The 20953-nt window shown below is 37.8% G+C and overlaps 1 protein-coding gene across 3 annotated transcripts in view; it reads left to right on the plus strand.

The window, feature by feature from the left end:
* Positions 1–20953, plus strand: part of TAB2 (TGF-beta activated kinase 1 (MAP3K7) binding protein 2) — a 62760-nt gene that overhangs the window by 33879 nt on the left and 7928 nt on the right. Inside the window, exons 1-3 of one of the 3 annotated variants that reach the window (XM_064649082.1) lie at positions 8438–8597; positions 11844–12133; positions 14006–15518. In XM_064649082.1, the coding sequence (XP_064505152.1) occupies positions 12008–12133; positions 14006–15518 (1639 nt within the window). In that variant the 5' untranslated portion in view covers positions 8438–8597; positions 11844–12007. Of the gene's footprint in view, positions 1–8407; positions 8598–11843; positions 12134–13611; positions 13719–14005; positions 15519–20953 lie in introns of those variants that run through there. The other 2 variants (XM_064649083.1, XM_064649084.1) reach the window with 2 other exon arrangements.

A 20953-nucleotide genomic window follows, 5' to 3' on the forward strand; every position in this document is an offset into this window, starting at 1 on the left:
TGAATGAACTTGTCATTCACATCCATTTTATTGCTGCTGTTAGACAGCAGTTAGGTTACTGGCACATTGCCCAAACATCTATAGCTTTTTGGGAGTAACTTGTTCAAGGAAGACTTTCATCTGATTTGGACCGGTCAGATATAGAAACTGAAACTTTACGAACTGCTCTGGAGCCAGCTCAGAGCCAACTTTTAGAATTGATTTGTGTGTAGTGATTAAAAGTCATGAAAGCAAGGGGATAGGGACAAACAAAGTAACACTTTCAGGTGCTTGTTACTGTACTTGTTACTGTGGTCACAACCAGAATGTACAACAGGCTTTGTATCACAATCTTAACACTTTTTTGACTCCAAACTATGATGGTCTTTGTTGGCTGTGACTCTTGACTCTTCTTTCTGTTGCAGCTTTTACCAAGCTATCTCCTACTCGTCGAACTACGAAGTACTAAAACACCAGAAAGTTTGAAACTTTCACAACTAATGATGTTTAGGGAACTAGGTATAAAGAAAGAAGAGCATAGGTGGGAGAGAGGGATAGGAATAACTTATGAAAGTTCCAGTGCACAGTCTTGTGTAATAGGCCTTGTCATGCTTACAGGTACTATATTGATAACGGATTACAATGCAGAAGAGAGATCCTGGATTCGTGAATGTTACATAAAACTCTTGGTGCAATGTTCAGCAGCAGATGGAAAAGCCAGCAGAGATATTGGGTATCAATAGTGTTGTCTTATTCCTACGTAAAGCCCTGTTGAGCCCTTCTCTTGAGTACTGAGGACTACAGTCTCCGTATTTCAGGGAGCATATATTGGTGTTACAGAAGGTAGTGTGAAGATTTTATTTTAATTTTTTTTAATCAAGACAGCAGCTTTTCAATGAGGCATTTAGAAGACAGACATCACTTTGGAGAGGTGAAGGTTGTAGGAGGATTTATGAGCAAAGCTTGCAAATTCATGCACGTAGTGAGTGCAGAACTGTTACCAAATCCTGTAACCTTAGAACTGCATAGCACTCAGCACTTAGAGGACAAGAAGTTCAGAAAAGTCTGAGGAAGATTTTGGGATGATGATTATTATTATTATTTGCACAGAGTAATAAAATTCTGGAATTCTTTGCTGCAGGGTATTGCAGGAGCAGATAATTTCAGCAGGTTAAGAAAAGGAATTTGATGAATATGTCATCAACGGTTCTGTAAAGAGAATAGACAGGCGACTGCTCTCTGGTTTCCTCAATCACAAGGTTGTACATGCAGAGAGAATGAGAGGGATGTGCTACAAAGAGACTCAGGCTTACATGTTCTTCCTGAGTATTGCTTTTTGTTGCCTCTGTTGCAAACAACACTGAGCTAAAATGACCCTTTTTCTGGCGAAGTAGGATATTTATGTTCTTAACTTAGTGCACATTGTGATCAGAGAATCTGTGAGAGATTATAACATATAGTTAGATTTAAACTGGTTGTTTTAAAATCACTGCTTCATTTTAGGAAGGCTTTGTATCTTTTTCAGTCATCAATCAAAAACAGACTTTAAAGGAGATAAGTGACTTGAAGAAAAAAGTTTAATCATGCTTCTGTGTAGACTGTGTCATTGTTTTAATTTTTTTTTTCCAAGTTTTTTTAATAAAGACTGGTCATAGGTTTTCTTGCCTCTTTCTCTGACTGGAATTTTTTTTTCTTTTTTTTCCTCTTCCTCCAGCTCTCAAAACAGTTGCACTGGAAATAATGCATACTTTTTAAAAACAAAACTTCTTCAAAAAACCTGCATTTGACAGTAGACTCCAGGGAGTTCATAGAAGATTATCTTTATGGAAGCTTTATGCTGCAGCCAAAGTAGAAGTTTGAGGGTGCAGAAGGAAAAAAAAAAAAAAAGGTGGAATATACTTCACAACTTTCTCATTGTTAATCTGTGGAAGAAACCTAATACCATGACAGTTGGGGATGTGAAGGTTAATACTTGCTACTTGACCTTCCCATGAATTAATAATGGAATTTTCATTCATTGGGAAGCTGACAAATGGAAGCAAAAGTGCAGATGCATAGAAAAGAAGGGAGTAAAACTACTTAAAGGTAGAGAGATTTGATTATCCGGGTAAAATTAACATGAAGAATATTAAGACTGGAATCTTAACACAGGGAGAATTTAGAGTTACTGCGGAGTTCATTAATATAATCTATAAAAATACCCTGACTGGGTTATGTAATGCAATTTTTCATTTCCACGTGACATCTTAGAGTTGCCATGGAACAGGTGCTGCAAGGCACATAAAAAGTGTATGGTTGCTTCTGAGGTGAAGGAAATGTTTCATCTAGATAGATTTTTAACATTCTGAGACTTCACATTTCTGAGTTTCATCAAGTGTTGTATTTAAGATACACATGGCATTCAGTAGTCTTGATTTTTATCTTCACATATATTTCCAGTGCAATTTAATAGGTAGAGCCCCAATTTTCAGATTCATGTGGTTATTTGATAGCAATTAATTGCACTTTTACTGTATTTATCAGGGAATAAAACTGAAGAAAAATAGCATGCCTAGGACTTTCTGCTTGTGACCTTTTAATTTCAACCTGATTAGATTGATTTGGTTTGGTGGAGATGGACAGGAGGACTAGTATGTTCTCCACCAGAAGGCTGTCTTGTGATGTAGAGCTTTTAGCAGTTTTTGTGGGAACTGTGTGCACAGGAAAGCACTTGAGAAGTATTGCTATTAAACAGTTGGACGTGCCCTGGAGAAGAGTAGAAAGAATTGAAAACACCTTCTCTACTGTCTTAGAGGTGTTTTTCTTTCCTCGCCTCTACTTCATCTCCAGTAAAAATGAATTAAACCCTTTTTACAAATCTGAAATCTTTCAGATCCAGATTTCTGTTGTTAACATACTGTGGGAGGAATACAGGTCAAATTTCAAACTGTCAACTCTAGCAGTAGTTTGAGATGAGCTCAATAACTCTTCTGATAGATTTTTCACTAAGAAACCATATTCCTGAGGAATTCTCTGTAGTGATCTTAGAAACCTCATTTTTAAGGTGCTCATGTAGGAGGTGTGCCAACATATTGCTGAGCTATGGAAAGGTCAGTTATGCTCTGGTAGAATCCACAGAATGACATGCAGTAAAAGAAGATGGCCTTGTTTTTAATAGATACTGTAAGAGAAGAAAAAAAATCCAACACAAATTTATGTAAAAGCCATTAATAGGATCCCTTAATGTGTACATTAGCACGACTGACCAAGAATTAAAATAATTCCTGGTCAAACAAAACAAAGCCGTGTTTTTTTTATTTGCTCAACGTGAAAAAAAGTACAACCTCAACTAACTAATTTTCCTTGAAAAAGAAATTGTATAACTGCTCATAGTTTCCAAGGAAATACCTGACAGATTAAATCTCTTTAAATGTTTTATATGTGCACACTTTTGCTATGGGACCCATTATAGTACATTGTTATTCAGGCCAGGAGTTTAAAAGACATTATGAAATGTGTTAAATCAAAGTTTATTTCTGGACATTACTCTTTATAATGAATTTGGAGGAAGAAAAAATACCAAGTCGTGCTTCAAGGTAGGAATTGCTTCCAGGTATGGTCCCTTAAAATAAATTTTCCATAGGAACAGATTATTTCTTTGAACTGTTGCAGAGTTTACAATTTTCCTCTGACCTTGCTCATCATTAATTATATTATAGTAGTGTTTTGGTTTATTTGCAGTTCTGATTTTTTCAGTTTTAGGGTCACACAGTGAAATCAGGTTTACATCCTCCTTGTTTCTCTATGATCTTGTTTGGATTCAGAACAGTGCAGAGTAGAGATCTGGCAAATAGGTAAATGGGAGTGTCACTGTTTATTAGGTTGAAGGTGAGATCAGTAACTGTCTGTGATGGGCTAATTTTATTAATTTTTTATTTATTTAGGAAATGGATGGTAGTGAGTGAAGTATAACTTGTGGGTTTTATAATATTCTTCTTTAAGCAGAGAAACTGGTGAAGAACTGTTGAAATGGTTCAAATTAGCCATGGAAAAGCTGAGCAATATATTAGAACAATTAAATTCTGCTAGGAATATTTAATAAAGCAGTTTCCGTCATCCAGTTCTCACACTTTCTTTTAAAATATGCATTTAAAGCATTAGTGATGTTAGTGTAGGCTTTTATATTCTGTCATTTTACTTCTTAATCTCTTTTGCAGAAAGAATATGGGACTCTGTGGGAGAATGTTCTTGTTTCTATATTTTTTCCCTTACAAAATTACTCTAAATTTTAAGAAAACAAGTGCGTATTCAGGCTGTCTGATATTTGACTCCATGTAAACTTTCAGAAAAAGTCTGTTAGGGGAGAAGACAATTTCATTGTTTCTTGCTGTTTAATTTCTAAATGGCTTTTTGTAGTGTAGTTTCTCAGGGAGTCATACAATTTTGGTTTTGTTATTCTTGGGTTTTTCTTCTTTCCTGCTTGCAAGTTGTCAGTGACACAGTTAAAACTGTACAGTCCTCCATGGAACTAGGAACCCATTTCTTTAAGGAAAGTTGGCCTTGCATGCAGTGGTATCTCTTGATTTTTATTTTTCTCCACTCCATTTACTAGGCACATATAGTGAGAGTTTTTAGTCTCATGTGTAACAAGAATATGCAGTTATAAGTGAGGAAGGAAAGGTAGGACTGGTAGGTATGGAAATTGGTAAGCAAGAGGTTGGAGAGGTGGGTTGCAAGAGAAGAATATGGCATTTATGGTCTGATTTTTCTTTGTTTTTTCCAAGCAGTAGGGATACAAAAATACACTCTTAATTAATATTCCATATTAATATCAGTCATACTTTATTGTTCAAGCCACTTGATGTAAACTCCTCAATGGAAAGTAAACTGAGGTTGGCCTTCCATTGAATTATTGGAGTGAAACATCAGAATTGAGGTCTGGCTGAAAAAACAGACCATAGAAGCTTTTTGACTTTTGTTGGCTTAGTGTTTGTATAGGCGCTTGGATAAGATAACAGGAGAAAAGTTGCTAAATATATAGGGGAAAGTACTGCTCAAGAAAGCACGGAGCAAGGAAGGGAGAAGATAAGTTTCCTTCTTTGAGTTATTCAATGGATAGATGCATAGTTTGGGAGAACTGGGGAGGGAACTGCTTAGTCCTGCTGAAGGAACCTGAGATAAGTGTAGAGGGGTTGGGTGGTTTGGGGTTTTTTGTTAGGATTTGGAGGGTTTTTTCAGTCATCTTTATAATTGCTTATCTGTTTCTGCTGTCTTTCTGCACCTCTTGGATTCATCAAAAGAGACACGAGAAATCCCTTGGCTGTTAATCTCAACAGGCAGTTTAGCAGCCTCTACTGGGCTTTTATTGCAACTTGTTGCATCTGATTTGCTGTCATTACAGCAGTCTTTTTATGCACAGTGTCTATAATCTGCACCTTTAATGCTACAAGGAAATGCCCTCTTCTCTCTGCATTCACTCTCTTAAGAAATACTTAAAGCCAGGTTTCTTAAATAAGCTTTTAGATAGATTGCTTTTATAGCATTTTAGCCATGTGAGTAAAACACAGATGAGTTTAGCCATGTGAGTAAAACACAGATGAGATTAAAACCACAGAAAAGCACAAGCAATTTACTAGATGTAGCTGCAGTAAAAAGGGACTTATAAAGGTTGCACTGATTTGAGTTTGGGGAAGGTGAAGGTGTGCTGGTTACTGAGGCAGTTCTGCATATTTCCAAAAGCTGTTCTCCTGAACTCACAAAGACTGTTTCCAGGATGGTAGCTGACCATAAATGGGACTTCAGTAATTATGAGCGTATCATAACTTCAACTGGAATTATTCTGTACAGCAGTTATGTTACTACCGGCCAATTGCCTGTGATATTTCTTACAGCATGGACTGGATGTGCAGTTGCAGTAAGAGAAGATTAGTAATGAACAAGAAGTGCAGATAACATTCTAGTCTGTCAGCTTCTTTGTGAAGACTTTGTCAGGTATAATTATTTTGTAAGGTCTGGTTTGGCAGCATTTACTCTGAAAAACACTTGCTTTATAAGTGTTTTGTGAAAAGTCAGTGTGATATTAAGGTTTGTATTGAGGAGTTTTCTCTGTGTTGAACATGTGCTCTGTCAGAAGAAAGGAGACTTTAAAATTTATTTATTTATTAGCTAGCTATTCATCCAGCATTATAATGGCCTAGTATTTGCCATCTGAATCATATTTCACATTGTCATCTTTGAATTTTTTAATAAACAAGAGAGGCAGTTTATTTTGTGACTCATACTCATGGATCTGAGTAGCCTTTGGGAGATGACACATTGTTTACTTTGGTTTCAATAGTTTTCACAGAATAAAGCTTCAACAGTAGCTCCATCATGTTACGATTTCCAGGCCTTTTAAGTTGTCTGGGGATCATGCCAGTAGTCTTTAAAAGAACACAGTTAATTAATTCTTCCGGTTAGTTAGTATTTCTGGCATAAATGAGCACTAGGATCTCTCTGTGTGTCTTTTCAACATTATGAAGTCACACTGAAGGGTTTTTTTTGAAATAGCTAGAAGCAGGATGTAAAAGGATCAGTAAATGGTCATTACTACAAGCATAACTTTATATTGTACTGCACTTCAGTATTTAAAAGTTTTGCTTTGTAATTAAACTCTGATATTAATGGTTTTAGGAAGAATACTTTCTCTGAGTCACCATTGCTGGATTTTCCTTCTGGTAATTAATTTCTTGAATAGATTTTTCTCTTTACTTCTGTGATGCTGTATTGCCTTTATTTTTATGCCCAAGTCTCTGAATGAAGCCAGAATGTTGCTGCCAGCAGTTTCCCTTACCTCCTGTTGGTACCTTTTTCTTCTACAGTCTATTTACTGGCAGTCTTGGCTGTTCACTCTTGCATCTGTGCCTTTTATTTGCCACTGGTATATATAACTTTCTAACAACATTCTGCATGTCCTGCTGCTGAATCCTGAGTTCTGTGGCTGACGACAGCACTACATGTTTGTTCCTTTGGCATGCATCTGTCAAAGTAACTTTCAGTTCCTTTAAGCTTTCCTCTAGAGATGGAGACTGAGTCCATTTTGTAGTTTCTTTGCAACATCAATATTTGGGGAAAAAAACCTTTTAATCTGTTTTTACTATAGTAGAGAGGCCTCATGAGGCCTCGTTACCTTCTACTTCAGACTTCTGTAAGGTTAATAATCTTTTGATGCTCTGCAGTAGGTTGGGGTTTTTTTAAGTGATGATTGGGGAGAGACCTTCGTATTCATATGATACAAGTGCATTTTTCATGTTATGTAGTCAGTGCAGCCGTATTAGTTGCCCATTGTAATTGAAATGGAAAAAAAACCCTTTTTTGATTTTGTGAATATGTTGGAGTATATTTCTCTGTGAATGAAGATAGTGGAATCAGAGCCTACTGGGTTTATTTTTATCCAGAATACGGTAAATGTAATCATATTCCACCATGTTGCCACATTTGTTGCACATGTACAAAAATTTCTTAGTAACTTCAGTAAAATTATAGAGTGGATGTTAATTCTAGCTCTTTCTGCACTAACTGCCTGCATCCATCTTGGTTCTAAGCCACTGAAACTTAAAAGTACAGTAGTAAAATAAAAATAAGCAGTCTCTCAAGTTTTGCATGCTACCAACACATAGTTGGACTTCAGAAGCGTTGGATGATGCCCCATAAGTAATTTTATGTCTCATGAAGATGCAGAAAACTTTCTCTGTAGCACTTCTTTGAATTTTAAGATAATTGTTATAATAGTTGGCAGTTTTGGAGTAATAACTGGAAATTGTGTTTTATTGAGACTCCAGACACTGAAAAATGAGCTAGAATACAAAATATGTTATTGAAATGAAGCACTAGGGTGATGATGGGGTTTAAATACTGTTTTTCAATTTGTTCTGTGTGGTTTTTGTGAAAACTCTACATGCATTAATCTCTTTCCATGGAGTTTTTGCTGTAACAGCTGTGAAGGTGCTTTTTTTGCCCATCTGATAAAATTTACCTAAGGAGTAAGTACAAACTTCTTAGTACTGTACAGGGAACTTGAGATGGAGATTATAGAATTTACTGTTCTGATAGAGTGTATTGTGATATGGATTGCTTTAATGTAGGTTAGAGAAATTGGAAAGAAAAATAAGAGGTCTTAGGAGGATTGAGAGGGGACTAACTATTTAGCAGGAAGTCTTAAGGACTGTTCAGTAGGCAAGGGGTGGAAAAATGACATTTGCTACTGAATTATGGTAAACCAATTTTCTTCTTTTAATGGAATCCTCTGTTTTTGTGGACTTGCTGTGATCTTGTCAGATACAAATTTTAATTAGGAAAGTATTGCAGTACAGTTATTGATAAACTTGTGTTTCATTTTTTTGTGGAGTGTTTTTTTGTTACATCAAAAATGCCTGCTTTCCATGTCTCAAGGCTTTCCTTTCTCTTCCAGAAAATGCTGGGACAGAAGAGATGAGTACTCCCTTTACTAAGGCCTAAAACTGCCTGTTGAAAAACAATCCTGACCAGGCAATATACGAATGGCCCAAGGAAGCCAGCAAATTGATATTCAGGTTTTACATGACCTGCGACAGAAGTTTCCTGAGGTACCTGAAGGTGTTGTATCCAGATGCATGTTACAGGTCAGTGTTCTGTTAATGACTGTAAGAGTAAGCAGCAGTGCTTATTTTAAGCCTGGGTGCCTCCTTTGAAAGCAGATGTTTTTCTTACTATTTTTCTTTATAAATGAGACAAATACAGCCAATTCCTTTATTTTGCACAGCAAGCAAAGTGTTAAATTGGCCTCTCTTTTTTGGTGTCTAATGAGGGGTGGCCCGAGGTAAACCAGCCTATAAATCAGTAATCAGTGTGTGCATGGAGACTATGGTCTCACCAATCAGTATGCTCATGCCTTTTGGCCATCTCAAGAGTCAAAACTAACTGTGGCAAAAGGAGGGATGCAAAGCCAACTTGAGTCCAACAGGGACAATTTAAGGCAGTGCTACAAAATGCATTATTTTTTAAATTTTATTTTGGTTTTTATTTGAGGTTTAGGGCGGGTCCAGAAGCAACTTTGCTATCTGGTCTCCATCAGACTTTGAGGTAATTAGTGGGCCCTTGCCTGCATACAGGTTGGCCCCAGTGCTTTCCACTCCCAGTTCCCTTGGCCTGCAGAGCCAGCACTGGTGGCCTTAGGTAACTTCTGCACTGGTGTGATGTGGGCACACTCAGATTCTCTGTCTGACTCAGGCTCAATCAGGCAGGACTAGATGGTTGTAGCTTAACATCCACCATGTTAGACCTGAGTGGGTGTGATGCACTGGTGTGCTTCTGCCCAGTGCTTCCTAGGGCTTTGGCTGCCAGATGGGATTCATTTGTTTTGCTGTAGCTCTGGAGTCCATGTGGCTAATTCATGGACTTCTATTGGGCTTGAAGGTAACAAAGCGTTTTTCACAGGTGCTGCAGTTAGTGCTAAGACCGTGGACTGATGTTCTCAACGTCTGTGTGCTGTTTTTAATGCTGCCACTATCAGGATACGTGCCCATGTTTTGTAGCAACTTCTACTCTATAATATGACGTTAGCTACTTCAGCAGATAAATCAGTATGCCCATCCAAAGCCCAGTAGGGACACCTAAATGCCTAGAGTTAACAAATGCTGATAGACTTACTTAACTATGTTCCTTAAACATGTTTGCTTTGCATTTTCCAGCGATTCAAAGCATCCATACTGATTGAATTTTTTTCGTTATCTAAGATACTCAACCTTTGAGTACTCAAGTTAATGAGAGAATTATCTTAATATTCATACTGATAATCTGTAAACAACACTTGATTTGAAAAATGACTGGTCATGGGTTCCCAGAAACTAATAGTCTCTGGACTATGACTAGGACATCTGTGGTTAGGAGTCAACATCCTTTATATCATAATTGTTTGTCTTGCTATTTATATGTATTTTTATTTATGAAATACATATATGTGTGTACTCACAAATGTGTATGTACTCACACACATACATCCAAATACAGTGTTCGTACTCTTGGTAATAAACTTGTTGAGCTGTGCCAGTTTAACATTCATATTTTCAAGACTTTATCATAACTCTTCATTCTTACTAAGAAGAATTGTTAGACTAAGAAGCTGTGAAAAGTGCAGTCCTTCAAGAGAATTGCTTTTGATTTACAAGAAGACAAAATTTTGCTTGGGGCTTGTGAGGTTTCAAGCTTTCCCCAACCCCTTCTTTCTAATTATTTAGCTGAAGAGGAAACTGAACCAGACTATATTTGTTCTCAAGACTGTACACTGCAAGTTTTATATTAGTGCTTTGTAGGACTTAGTACTACAAGTACAGTTTTGTTCTTAAAACATGAGAACTGCTTGTTGAGCAAGGTCAGTGGACTTGACAGGGTGAATGTATCAGTAATCACCTTTTGAATGTAATTCTTGATAAATTTAAAAGCTAATGCTTGTCTTTAGGGAGACTCAGCAGTCTTCATAACATTGAATACAGTGGATTTTTTTTTTTAATAAAAAGAGTCTTATAATTGTGAAGAAAAGATACTGTACATCCCATACTTTGACAGATTTATGCAAGGAGGGTTTAGCTTTTGAGGAAGTGTTTTAGGTCAGCTTTCGTAAGAGACTCTTTAAAAAACACTTCCGTGTTTTTATTTGAGGGTTGAGTTCCATGTGTGCAGTATTGTTACACTAACTTGTTACACTAGAAAGCTACCTGTTTTTGTTAGTTAGCCCAGAGCTAAGACTCACCAACAGAATCCTGTCATCTCAGTGGTTCTTTGAAATATTGCGAGCTCTGGTTTCTCTGACTCAGCTTCTAGCTTTTCTGTTCTGAGTTACTAGGGCTTTTTGGTTTTGTGTTTTGTGGGTTTGTTTTTTTGCTTGCTTGCTTGTGTTTTGGTTTGTTTGAGGGGGTTTGTTGTTATAAAAGCTGCCTAACATGACTTCTTTAAACCAACAAATTTTGTACTTGGAATGGCAGGAAAGATCGAAAAGCAGAATTTGAGAGTACTTGTGCACGTGTTTGCAATACTGTTGCAACAGTGTGTAAATCCTGAGTTCTGCTGCCTTGTAGTTAAGCATAGTGAAAGGAATTCCAATAAAGGCAGTAAGTGGTTTAGGTCAAAGACAAGTACTTGAGGACATTATCAGGTATAAGAAATGGTGTGTTTGTCTTACCCCCACAATACCTAATGTGCCTGATATGTCAGGGTGAAGTGATTTTTAAGCTAGGCATTATAAGATATCCTAGGAGAGAACCTGAAAGAGTTTAGGCAGTTAGGCAGTTTGTAATATTATTGATGAGGCTTTAATAACAAGGAAAGTTTCTTCAGATCACTGTGAATTATGCATGAAAAGCTATACAGATACTTCAGTCCTCCTCCTTGAATTCTTTTTAGCCAAACACAGCATAATTTTAAACAAAGGTTTGTAGCATTATATGCTTATAATGAAAAAAATTATGGATAAAGAGAATATGCAAATGTCTCAAGGTAAATAGGTTACTGTTGAAATGTCTAAGCAATACATAGCATACTAAAAACAGAGAACCACCAAAGATCCAATAGGATGAAACTTAAACCCTCTTAATTAGGGAGTAAAAAGTCTTGGACTGACAGCACTGAATGTTCCTAAAAAGTTTTGTATCCCTCTGTTCTTCCCAACAAGCCTCCTGCAATTCAGCTCTTCCATTCTCCTCATTTAAAGGAGTCACTGCAGTGCCTGCGATCTGTGGACATTGTTCCCTGTTGTTCTGTTTTTTGTGTCTGGAGCATTCTGTAATGCCTGCTCCTCAAGTCTACGTCCTCTCCTTGCTTCCTTATTTCCCTCCAACATTCTTATTCTTTCTTTTTTTTTCTTTCTCTTTCAGGGTGCCAACATTTTAAACTCAATTGGGACATGGGCAGAGATAAGATGAGGGGTATTGTTTTGCTGGAATATGCTCAGTTCTGCCATCAACCGGTTCTCTGATCTATAAAGAGCTAGAAGCGGTTGAAACTCTGCCTCTGCCAGCCAGAAGATGCCAGGGGTTCCATGTGCCCCCGTTTCCCCTTTGAGTTCTCCAATTTTCTCATTGTCGTCACTGAAATTTTGGAATTGATTGGATGCAGTCTTAAAAAAGAAAAACAAATTGTCCAAAGAAATGCATTCAAGCTGAATGTAAGGGCCTTGCAAGCTTGGCCTGTTCCTTTTTGGTTTGGTATTTTTTGGCCTTTCTGTTAATAATTTTAATTCACTTAAGTTCATGCAAAATCTGCCTTTAAGATCTTTCTAGCTTGTTTTTCTGTGGCATCCTATCTTTTTCTCTTTTCTGGCTCCCTTTTCTCCTTTGCAACAAATACAAGGCTATTGTTCTTATCTTTTCTTACCCACTGTTCTGTCTGTGTGTTTCCTTTCTTCACTACTAACTTCCTTTGATTACTTTGTTCTCTGGTGCTTATTCCAAACTAGAGCCAATACACATATCATCAATTTCACCCATTTTCATATATATGAAGACTTTTCTGCAACAATCCTTATATACAGTTGTCTTGTTAGATAGCCTTTAGGGAATCCTGTTATTTTAAGAGGTTTTGTGGCTGGGTTTTGTGGGGGATTTTTTTATTTTTTTTTAAAGAGTTCAGAACTGCATCTGGTCTGTATAAACACATAGTTTTGGTTTTGTGGGTGGAGTTTAGCCTTGTCATCCCTCTCCCACTTCTGTTTTCATTTTTTCTGGGTTTTTTTTGTTTGTTTTTTTTTTTTGTAAATGTGTAAGGTAGAGATGGTCTTGCTATGTCTGCACAACACTGTCACCCTTCATCTTGGTTGAAGGAAGAGAAATAGGTCTGCTAGTTTAACAAAAGTAACTTGATAGAAAGCATGTAGCATGGATCAATTTATCTTGCTTGTGTTACTCTTTAACTAACTGATCACCTTACTTCTTGGCATGTGCAGTTTTTTTCCTTGGTCACGTGCATTCTTTCTAATAACTGTTTTCTGTGTGCTGGATGAATTTGACACCTGTTTAGTTTTATTAACATCTGGGCCTGAACAGATGCTCTTCTGGCTGCAAGTATTAACCTTTATTTCTTGGGGGGTGAGGGGAGGGAGGTTCTGTAAGAAAAGTGATATAAACAGAGCACAATATTAAGAAATTATGCCACTGACGCATGTTCACTCTTTTCTAAAAATCCTTATGTAGGAAACTAAATTGGGAAGATAAGAATACAGTATTACTAAACATGTGGAAAAAGAGAAGAGAGATTAGCAGTTTGCTTCTGAAATGTTCTTAAAAAGCAAATTAGCTGGGTTGTGGTTTCTTTTCTAAGTCATCCTATTACAGGTTTTATGAAGTAACTTTGTACAAATATAAATATTTAGGAGCTGTGCAAGCAGTGGTTTAAAATGAAAATACAAATGTCCCCTGGGTTTTCCATTAGTAGTAATCCTGCAGTATTTTTATAAACTGAATTTCTACATTTCTTCTGAAGTCATGTACAACTCCTTGGGTCAGCATGTTTCTTCTCTGCATAAAACTCACTTTCCATTTTCAGCAGCAGGTAATGCATAACTGGTATTGAAGTATTTGGGAAAACATTTAAAATAAACATATATTTTTATTTTTGTTTTTAAGTTGTTAACCAATAACGTGCAGATGCTATGAATCCACTTCTGCTGTCATTTTCCTCCTCAAGCTGGAGATTTGGTCTCTGCTGAAGATTATTCTGAAATTGAGAAGGAATAGGAAAAGTATTCATCCAAGGTGTATCATATTGTATAGTGTTAGCTTGTCAAGGTCCAGGATCTCCCTGTCATTGCTTCAGCAGCAATGCTGACCTCTGCCCTTGGTGCCTCTGGCTGTCTCTGTTCTCAGGATAGTAAGCTTCACATGCAAGCCCCTTGTGTGTGCATAGCAGCTATGCTAGCCAGCCACCTAAAGCTTTCTGTCTGATGCTACATTGTTAATTTATCAGTTGTGATTGGGTGTATACATGTATAACTATGACAGTATTTAATAACTAATGTCAAACTTGCATCTGTCTTTTATAGAATAACAATAATTTGGATGCCTGTTGTGCAGTTCTCTCTCAGGAGAGCACAAAGTATCTCTACGGTGAAGGAGACCTAAGTTTTTCGGATGATTCTGGGATTCCTGGACTACGAAATCACATGACATCTCTTAATTTGGATTTGCAGTCACAGAATGTCTATCACCATGGAAGAGAAGGAAGTAGAATGAATGGAAGTAGGACTCTAGCTCACAGTGTTAGTGATGGACACCTTCAAACCAGTCAGTCCAACAATGAACTGTTTCAACAGGAACCACAGACAGCACCTGCGCAGGTTCCACAAGGATTTAATGTCTTTGGGATGGCTAATACAGTTAGTACTTCTAATCCAGGGCAGCATCTTGGATTTCACCTAGGCAGCAAAGGAGTATCTAACTTGTCTCAACAAACGCCCAGATTCAACCCTATCATGGTAACTTTAGCCCCAAACATTCAGCCTGGTCGCAATACCCCTACGTCTTTGCACATACATGGTGTACCTCCTCCTGTACTTAACAGTCCACAGGGAAATTCTATCTATATTAGGCCTTACATCACAGCTCCCAGTGGTACCTCTAGACAGACACAGCAACAGCCAGGCTGGGCATCTCAGTTTAATCCCACGCACCCTCAGCAAGTCTACCAGCCTTCACAGCCAAGTCCCTGGACTACTATTCCTACATCCAGTACTACGCCACATACCTCATCGCAACACTCAACACAGCCAAACCAGCAAGGCCACCAGACTTCTCATGTCTACATGCCTATCAGTTCTCCTACTACTCCACAAGCACCTATGATTCATTCGTCCGGTAGCTCTCAATCTTCTGCTCACAGCCAATACAACATTCAGAATATATCCACAGGACCTCGCAAAAACCAAATTGAAATCAAACTTGAACCACCACAAAGAAATAGTACTTCTAAGTTGCGTTCAACTGGCCCTCGCACCTCCACTGCTCCCTCTTCCCTCAACAGCCAGACATTAAGTAGAAGTCAACCCACTGTTTACATATCGGCCAGTCCTCCAAATACTGATGAAGTGATCACTCGTGGTCAGCCCAAGGTCTACATTTCAGCAAATGCCACAACAGGAGATGATCAACTTGTGCGGAACCAGCCCACGCTTTTCATATCAACAAATCCTGGAGTATCTACTACTGCTAGGAATATGTCTGGTCAAGTAAGCATGGGTCCTGCATTTATTCATCACCATCCACCCAAGAGTCGAGCAGTGGGCAACAGCACCACTGCAACCTCTCCTCGAGTGGTGGTTACGCAGCCTAACACAAAATATACTTTTAAAATTACAGTTTCTCCAAATAAGCCCCCTGCAGTTTCCCCAGGGGTAGTGTCCCCAACTTTTGAACCTACAAACCTTCTAAACCTTCCTGATCACTATGTTGAACCAGAGGGTATCCAGCATCTTACTGACCCTGTTTTAGCACATGTGGATAGGATCAGTGATGCACGGAAATTGAGTATGGGATCTGATGATGCTGCCTACACACAAGGTAATATTCTTAATATAAATCATAGAGATTTTGACCAGGTTGTCCATTCAGTGTGTAGATTACAGAACAGAAAACAGTTAGTAACCTTTGTGATGTTAATACAGTATTGTCAACTTTAGCATTCATGAGTATTTCTAAATAAATAAAAATGCTTCATAAGCAAATCACAGATTTCTTTTTATGGTAAAGACATGTAACTGAATACTTGGAGATAATTCTTCTGTTTGTCTTAAGTAGATATGTTATCTGTTTAATGAAGTGGAGTCATAACATCTTCATTTTTACGTTGTTCTGAAAGAAACATCTACTCTTATTCGACTTGTCTTAATGACTTAAAGGTACAAGTCCACTGTCAGATTTTTAAATCAGTTGAGATACTGTTTCCATTGGGTAATGTTCCCATTTTTTCTTTTTTGCAAGTGTTATTTAAGAAAGAAGAAAAGCAGACTTCAAAAGCAATTAATGGGATGAAGTCTTGGCCTCCATGTTCCCTACTGTGTGCCTGACAATAAAAATCTTAAAGTCTTGGTACTTACTTCTGTTACGTTATAAAACGTTAGAAGGAACAGCACACCAAAGTTAGCTGTTTTACAGGATCAGTGGTAATGGAAGGCTAAAACTTAAAATATGTGATATGGCAATATAACCTGTTAATCTGTTTTCTTCTGTTTTCATGGGTTTGCATGCTTTTATTACCAACCTGATGGTTTATTAACCCTCCTGTGGACTTTTTGTATAAAGATGCTGAATGAATTTTAGGATATTTAAGCAGTATTCAGGAGAAGTGGTCAAAATAATTTGTCTTTGACCTCACTGGTCCTCTTTGGACCTACCAAACAGTTCAGAATTAGAAAAATGGGCTTGTTCCATGACCACTGTAAACATTCTTCAGATGAATTTAGCCATTTTGTTTTATGTAAGTAAGTACAGTGATCAGGAGACTAGAAGCCATGTCTGCATCCGGAATACTATATGAAGTAAATGAACACTAATTATAGCTTGTGCACTACTTCTGGATGTAATTATCTTTGGTGAGGAGTAGTCAATCCTAACTCAAAAGTTTCTAAAGGTTAGGTGTGAAAACCAAAAGCTAATCGTCCTAGACTGTCTTTTACATTCAGTGCGTAGTTAAAGAACTTCAGAAAATTACTCATCTGTAGATAAGGAAAACAAATTGCCCCCCAGAAGTCATATTCCCTTTTCCTACTTTGAAGGGAGACTTGACTGGCTCTTTTAGTTTTAGTCCTAGTCCTAGAAGATTTTGTATACCTAGAAATTAAGCAGCTGAAATCTTGTCCTTAGGCTCTAAATACTCTTCTAGATCATGAACTTGCTTCCCAAGCATTCTGCATTTTGAGTACTTTTTGATGTAGGGTATCCCTTCCTCCTGTTTTACCTTTCTGACGGCACTGACTTCTACCAGGTCTAGTTCTTTACCTCTTGTACTCTTGGGTAGCGATGGCCACTGTAACCTGCACAATCTCTATAGGCTGCAAGTATCAGCATTCAGTTTATCAAGATGAGGCAAGCTTGATACACAACATAAGAGTTCAGAAGTGTTGACCTCAGACCTGCTGTGGAGCCCAACTGTTCCTGAAGCCAAGACATAAATGCAGCTTTTAGATGAAGTGTAGATGCATGATGTGGGTTGGTACAGCTTTAGGGACCTCAGGGAAAGACCACCTTTCTGTGTCTTTCACTAGTTCATATAAAGTATACTCATACTTCCGAAGTTCTTTACATCCAGATTTCTGGCATGTGTGCTTAATTTCTGCTGCGGTAAATGCAGTATTTTTTACATTTTTGTTATTATTTAATCTTTGGAAAGTTGAAGTCTGTGATAGGCTTGCTTGTATAATATTGATACTTGAAAGTTCTAATTATTGCTTTTAAACATGTTTCTTTTACTTAGCAATGGTTTTTTTTCTGTTACGTACAAGAAGGGGTTTGAGTTGCTCGATGCTTTCTTTTGTGAGGCTGTGTCCTAAAGTGCTTATAACTTAGCCAGACTATGCCAAAAACCTTCCATGCGAGGTGATTGTCTCATTCTAATTTTAACCAGAACAGATGAGTAGTTTCTCTGGCCATGATTAGAGAAAAATGTATTTTCATCAGCTTTTCCATTTATGCCAGAATGCTCCTTATCTTGGCAGGAAGAACTGAAACTGGCTTGGAGTAGAAGGAACCTTGGGGTGGAAGGTGGAGTTGCTTTGGTGTCAAAGAAAATTTCCTATGCTTTTTTTATTTACTTTACATTTATATGCATGGTCCAACCCAGGAGAAAAGAAGATGTGTTGGACCTATCTGCAAGTGCTGCTGTCTGCCATCCGAGAAGCTTTACTTAATTATGTGTGTAGGCACTCCAGTCTCCTTCCACGATTAGATTTCTCTTTGTCCTCCCAAGTAAGTCGCAGCAGGTAGTAGGTGGCTTCCCCGGATCTCTGTCTTGTTTGCTGCCAAATCTGGAGGTTATGTAGTGTGAAAAGGAGTGGATACTGCTCAGAAAAAAATAACTATCGTTACCATGGAATGCTCAGTTATATCTCTGGCACTGACTCTGTGATGCTAAGAAACTCACCAGACTTATCAGAAGTGGTTGCTAATGGATGTTTCTCATTTTCTGGGATTCCCGTTTGAGATACTGTGGACTTGTGGAAATGTTGAGCATCCGCATCCGCTACTGAAGTCAGTAAGAATAAAGCTGTGAGAAGAGTAATGCTAGGTGCATGCCCAGAAGGACAGCCGAAAGAGGATGCATTTTTATGCCAATCTGTGTAGTGTCAGTTCTCTGCGTGTACAGGAGTATTGGTTGCCATTACTTAGCAGAGATTTCAATTTATAATTAGTTTTATTAATATGAAGGAGGTAAATGAGATTTCAATGTATAATTTAGTTTAAAGTGTCTTATGGATGAAAAAAGTGAAATCCTGTTGCAAATGGAAAATTCTGTACTCAGATATGTTGCTGTGGTGTATGGTCACTCTGCTTGTACTCATGTGTTGAATAGTGAAGCTAAATAATTATTTAGTAGTTGCTCATTCTGTGTGTAGGTTTCCATCTGTATAATGGGAAGGCATCTCATCAAGAAAATGCATAATTGTGTAATAAAATCTTTAGGTAGATGTTTTCTTACTTGGGATCTTAAGTCCCTTAGTTAAGTATTACATGGCTTTGACTGTCTGATTATTTTCTTTAGCCTGGGAAGGGGATGGTATGCAGAGTGAATCGTTGATACCATCTATAGGTGTTATATATGTGGGTGCATGTTTGCTTAGCAATTCTTGCCACTGTGTTTTTAATAAGTGAATTGATAAACTAGATAAGTAAATTAACATTTTGCACTGTTCTTGCTTTGGCTTCTTGGAGCTTTTTAAAATTTTTGAAAATAAAAAAAGCTGCAGGAAACAAGTTTCCCAAATTCCTATCAGTCCTTGTAGATGCTTAGGAAAAAAAAAAGACTTCAATGAGACACAGCTGTGCCCCATGCTCCAAGAGGCTTTGAGCCCATTGCATCATGTGATCTAAGAAAAAAATGCAGCCTTATATTTGGCTCTCTATATCAGGCCCCACTCTTCAGTGATGCTCTCTTTAAAAAATTAAATGAAGAGAGTGTTGAAAAGGGGAGAACAAAAAAAAAAAAATTTCAGAAGTTGCATATCAAATGACTGAATTCTGTGCAGCTTCAAAGACAGATTTTGAAAACATGCACAAACATAAGTGTGTCCTGAGACTTTCACAAACCTACTGCCGCAGAGTAATTGCGTTGCCAGAATTCCCCTCCATATTTGGCAAACCAAGAAATCTCAGAAATTCATAGGTCTGTAGAATAGGGTGAAATCATTGCATTCCCAGATTAGCTTAGAAACACAATAACAGAAGACACTCTAGATTTAAAATTCAGATTCAAAGAGGCCTTGAGAAAACAAGTATGCCCGCATTTCCAAACTTACATGTGTACTCAGAACGCGATTGAGTAGGTCTCTAGGGGAGGAGGAGTGAACTTTTGTCCTCTAGACTTTCATACTCTCTGTAATTATAATGATACACAGCCTTTGTGTGAAAAATATGCACTTTGAATATCAAAGGAAGCAGTGGCATCTGCTAGATTATTAAGTGTAATGTGCTTGCCAGTCTGTTGAATGCAAACATGCAGAAGTTGAAAAAATTGAAGTACCTCGTTTGCACGTAATTAAGAAGTTGAACTGCAGTGTTTTTCTGAACGTTTTCAGTTGCTCTGAGCAACGCTAGAGGGAGCTGAATACCTAAGTTGCCGGTTTCCATTCATAAATAATGCAGTGGGATATGAGGAGGGGTTTGTCTTCCCCAACCCATTTTTTTTCCTGGAGCGGCCCGTTTCGTATTTAAGGAAAATTGCCAAATTCTGTGTGAAAGTCTCCACTTAAACTAATGTCTTCGAATTCCTTATCCAGGTTGCTTTTAGTGGAAGAAGTATAGCATAGCAATACAGAACGCAGTTGTTTAGAGCATGGTGCTGATAATGCCAAGGTCACAGGTTCAATTCCCACCATATGGACCATTCGCTTAAGAGCTGGACTCAATGATCCTTCTGGATCCCTTCCAAATCAGAATATTCTGTGACTGAATTAATATCAAGTGATTCTTCTTAAATCATAATGGTGATTTTGTAATGAGTTTTTCAAAACCTGTTGGGATTTGAAATTGTAAAATGGTAAAGCAGTCACAAAGCTGGTAGGAGAATAAATGGCATCACTTTACAGACCTGGTGTGAAAATGGAGAGCAAGTAATAGTGCTGTGGGCATCCATCAGTGCCTTCTGCCCCTTGTGCGGTTCCATGACAACTAAATTTCTAAACCACAGAAGTGGGAGAACATTGAAATAAGAATTTATGGGGGTTTTCCCTTTACGAGAGCAACTGAAACAAAAAAGGAGGTGGGGGATGCACAAGTCCAAGTCTTGAGTCCATGCCATGCCACCTGGAGATACTCTGGTAACATTTTTCCTTACCTACCACATCCAGTGGTACTGGCTGCATGCCAGCAGCCTGCATCCATAGGTCTGAAGAGTTCTGAGTCTGGTCAGTAGAGCACAGCTGTGTTGCTGCAGGTCAAGTACCAATAACCTGAGCTTTGAGATGTTGCCTCAGCAGTAATACCAAAGCAATAAAAATAGAAGAGACTGTCTAAAAGTGGAAATTAAGTGTAGAAGGAAAAAGGGCCTGTATTCTCCCTGCAGGAATAGAGGCAAAGTAGCCTTTGATTTCATTTCTTTATAGTTGCAGCTGCATTTGTAACTACTGGGGTTCAGAAATGAGAAAAGTTTCTTCCACTATTTTTAAAAGGCTTTTCAAGAGGAGATAATATCTTTTGAGAATACTTACCTGATAATTCAACAAAAATCTTTACCTTGAGATTTCAGTTATTACATTTTTATATTACATATGAGCTCAGTTGCA

This window comes from Pseudopipra pipra, chromosome 3 (genome assembly GCF_036250125.1).
Source record: "Pseudopipra pipra isolate bDixPip1 chromosome 3, bDixPip1.hap1, whole genome shotgun sequence".
Classification (NCBI taxonomy): Eukaryota; Metazoa; Chordata; class Aves; order Passeriformes; family Pipridae; genus Pseudopipra; species Pseudopipra pipra.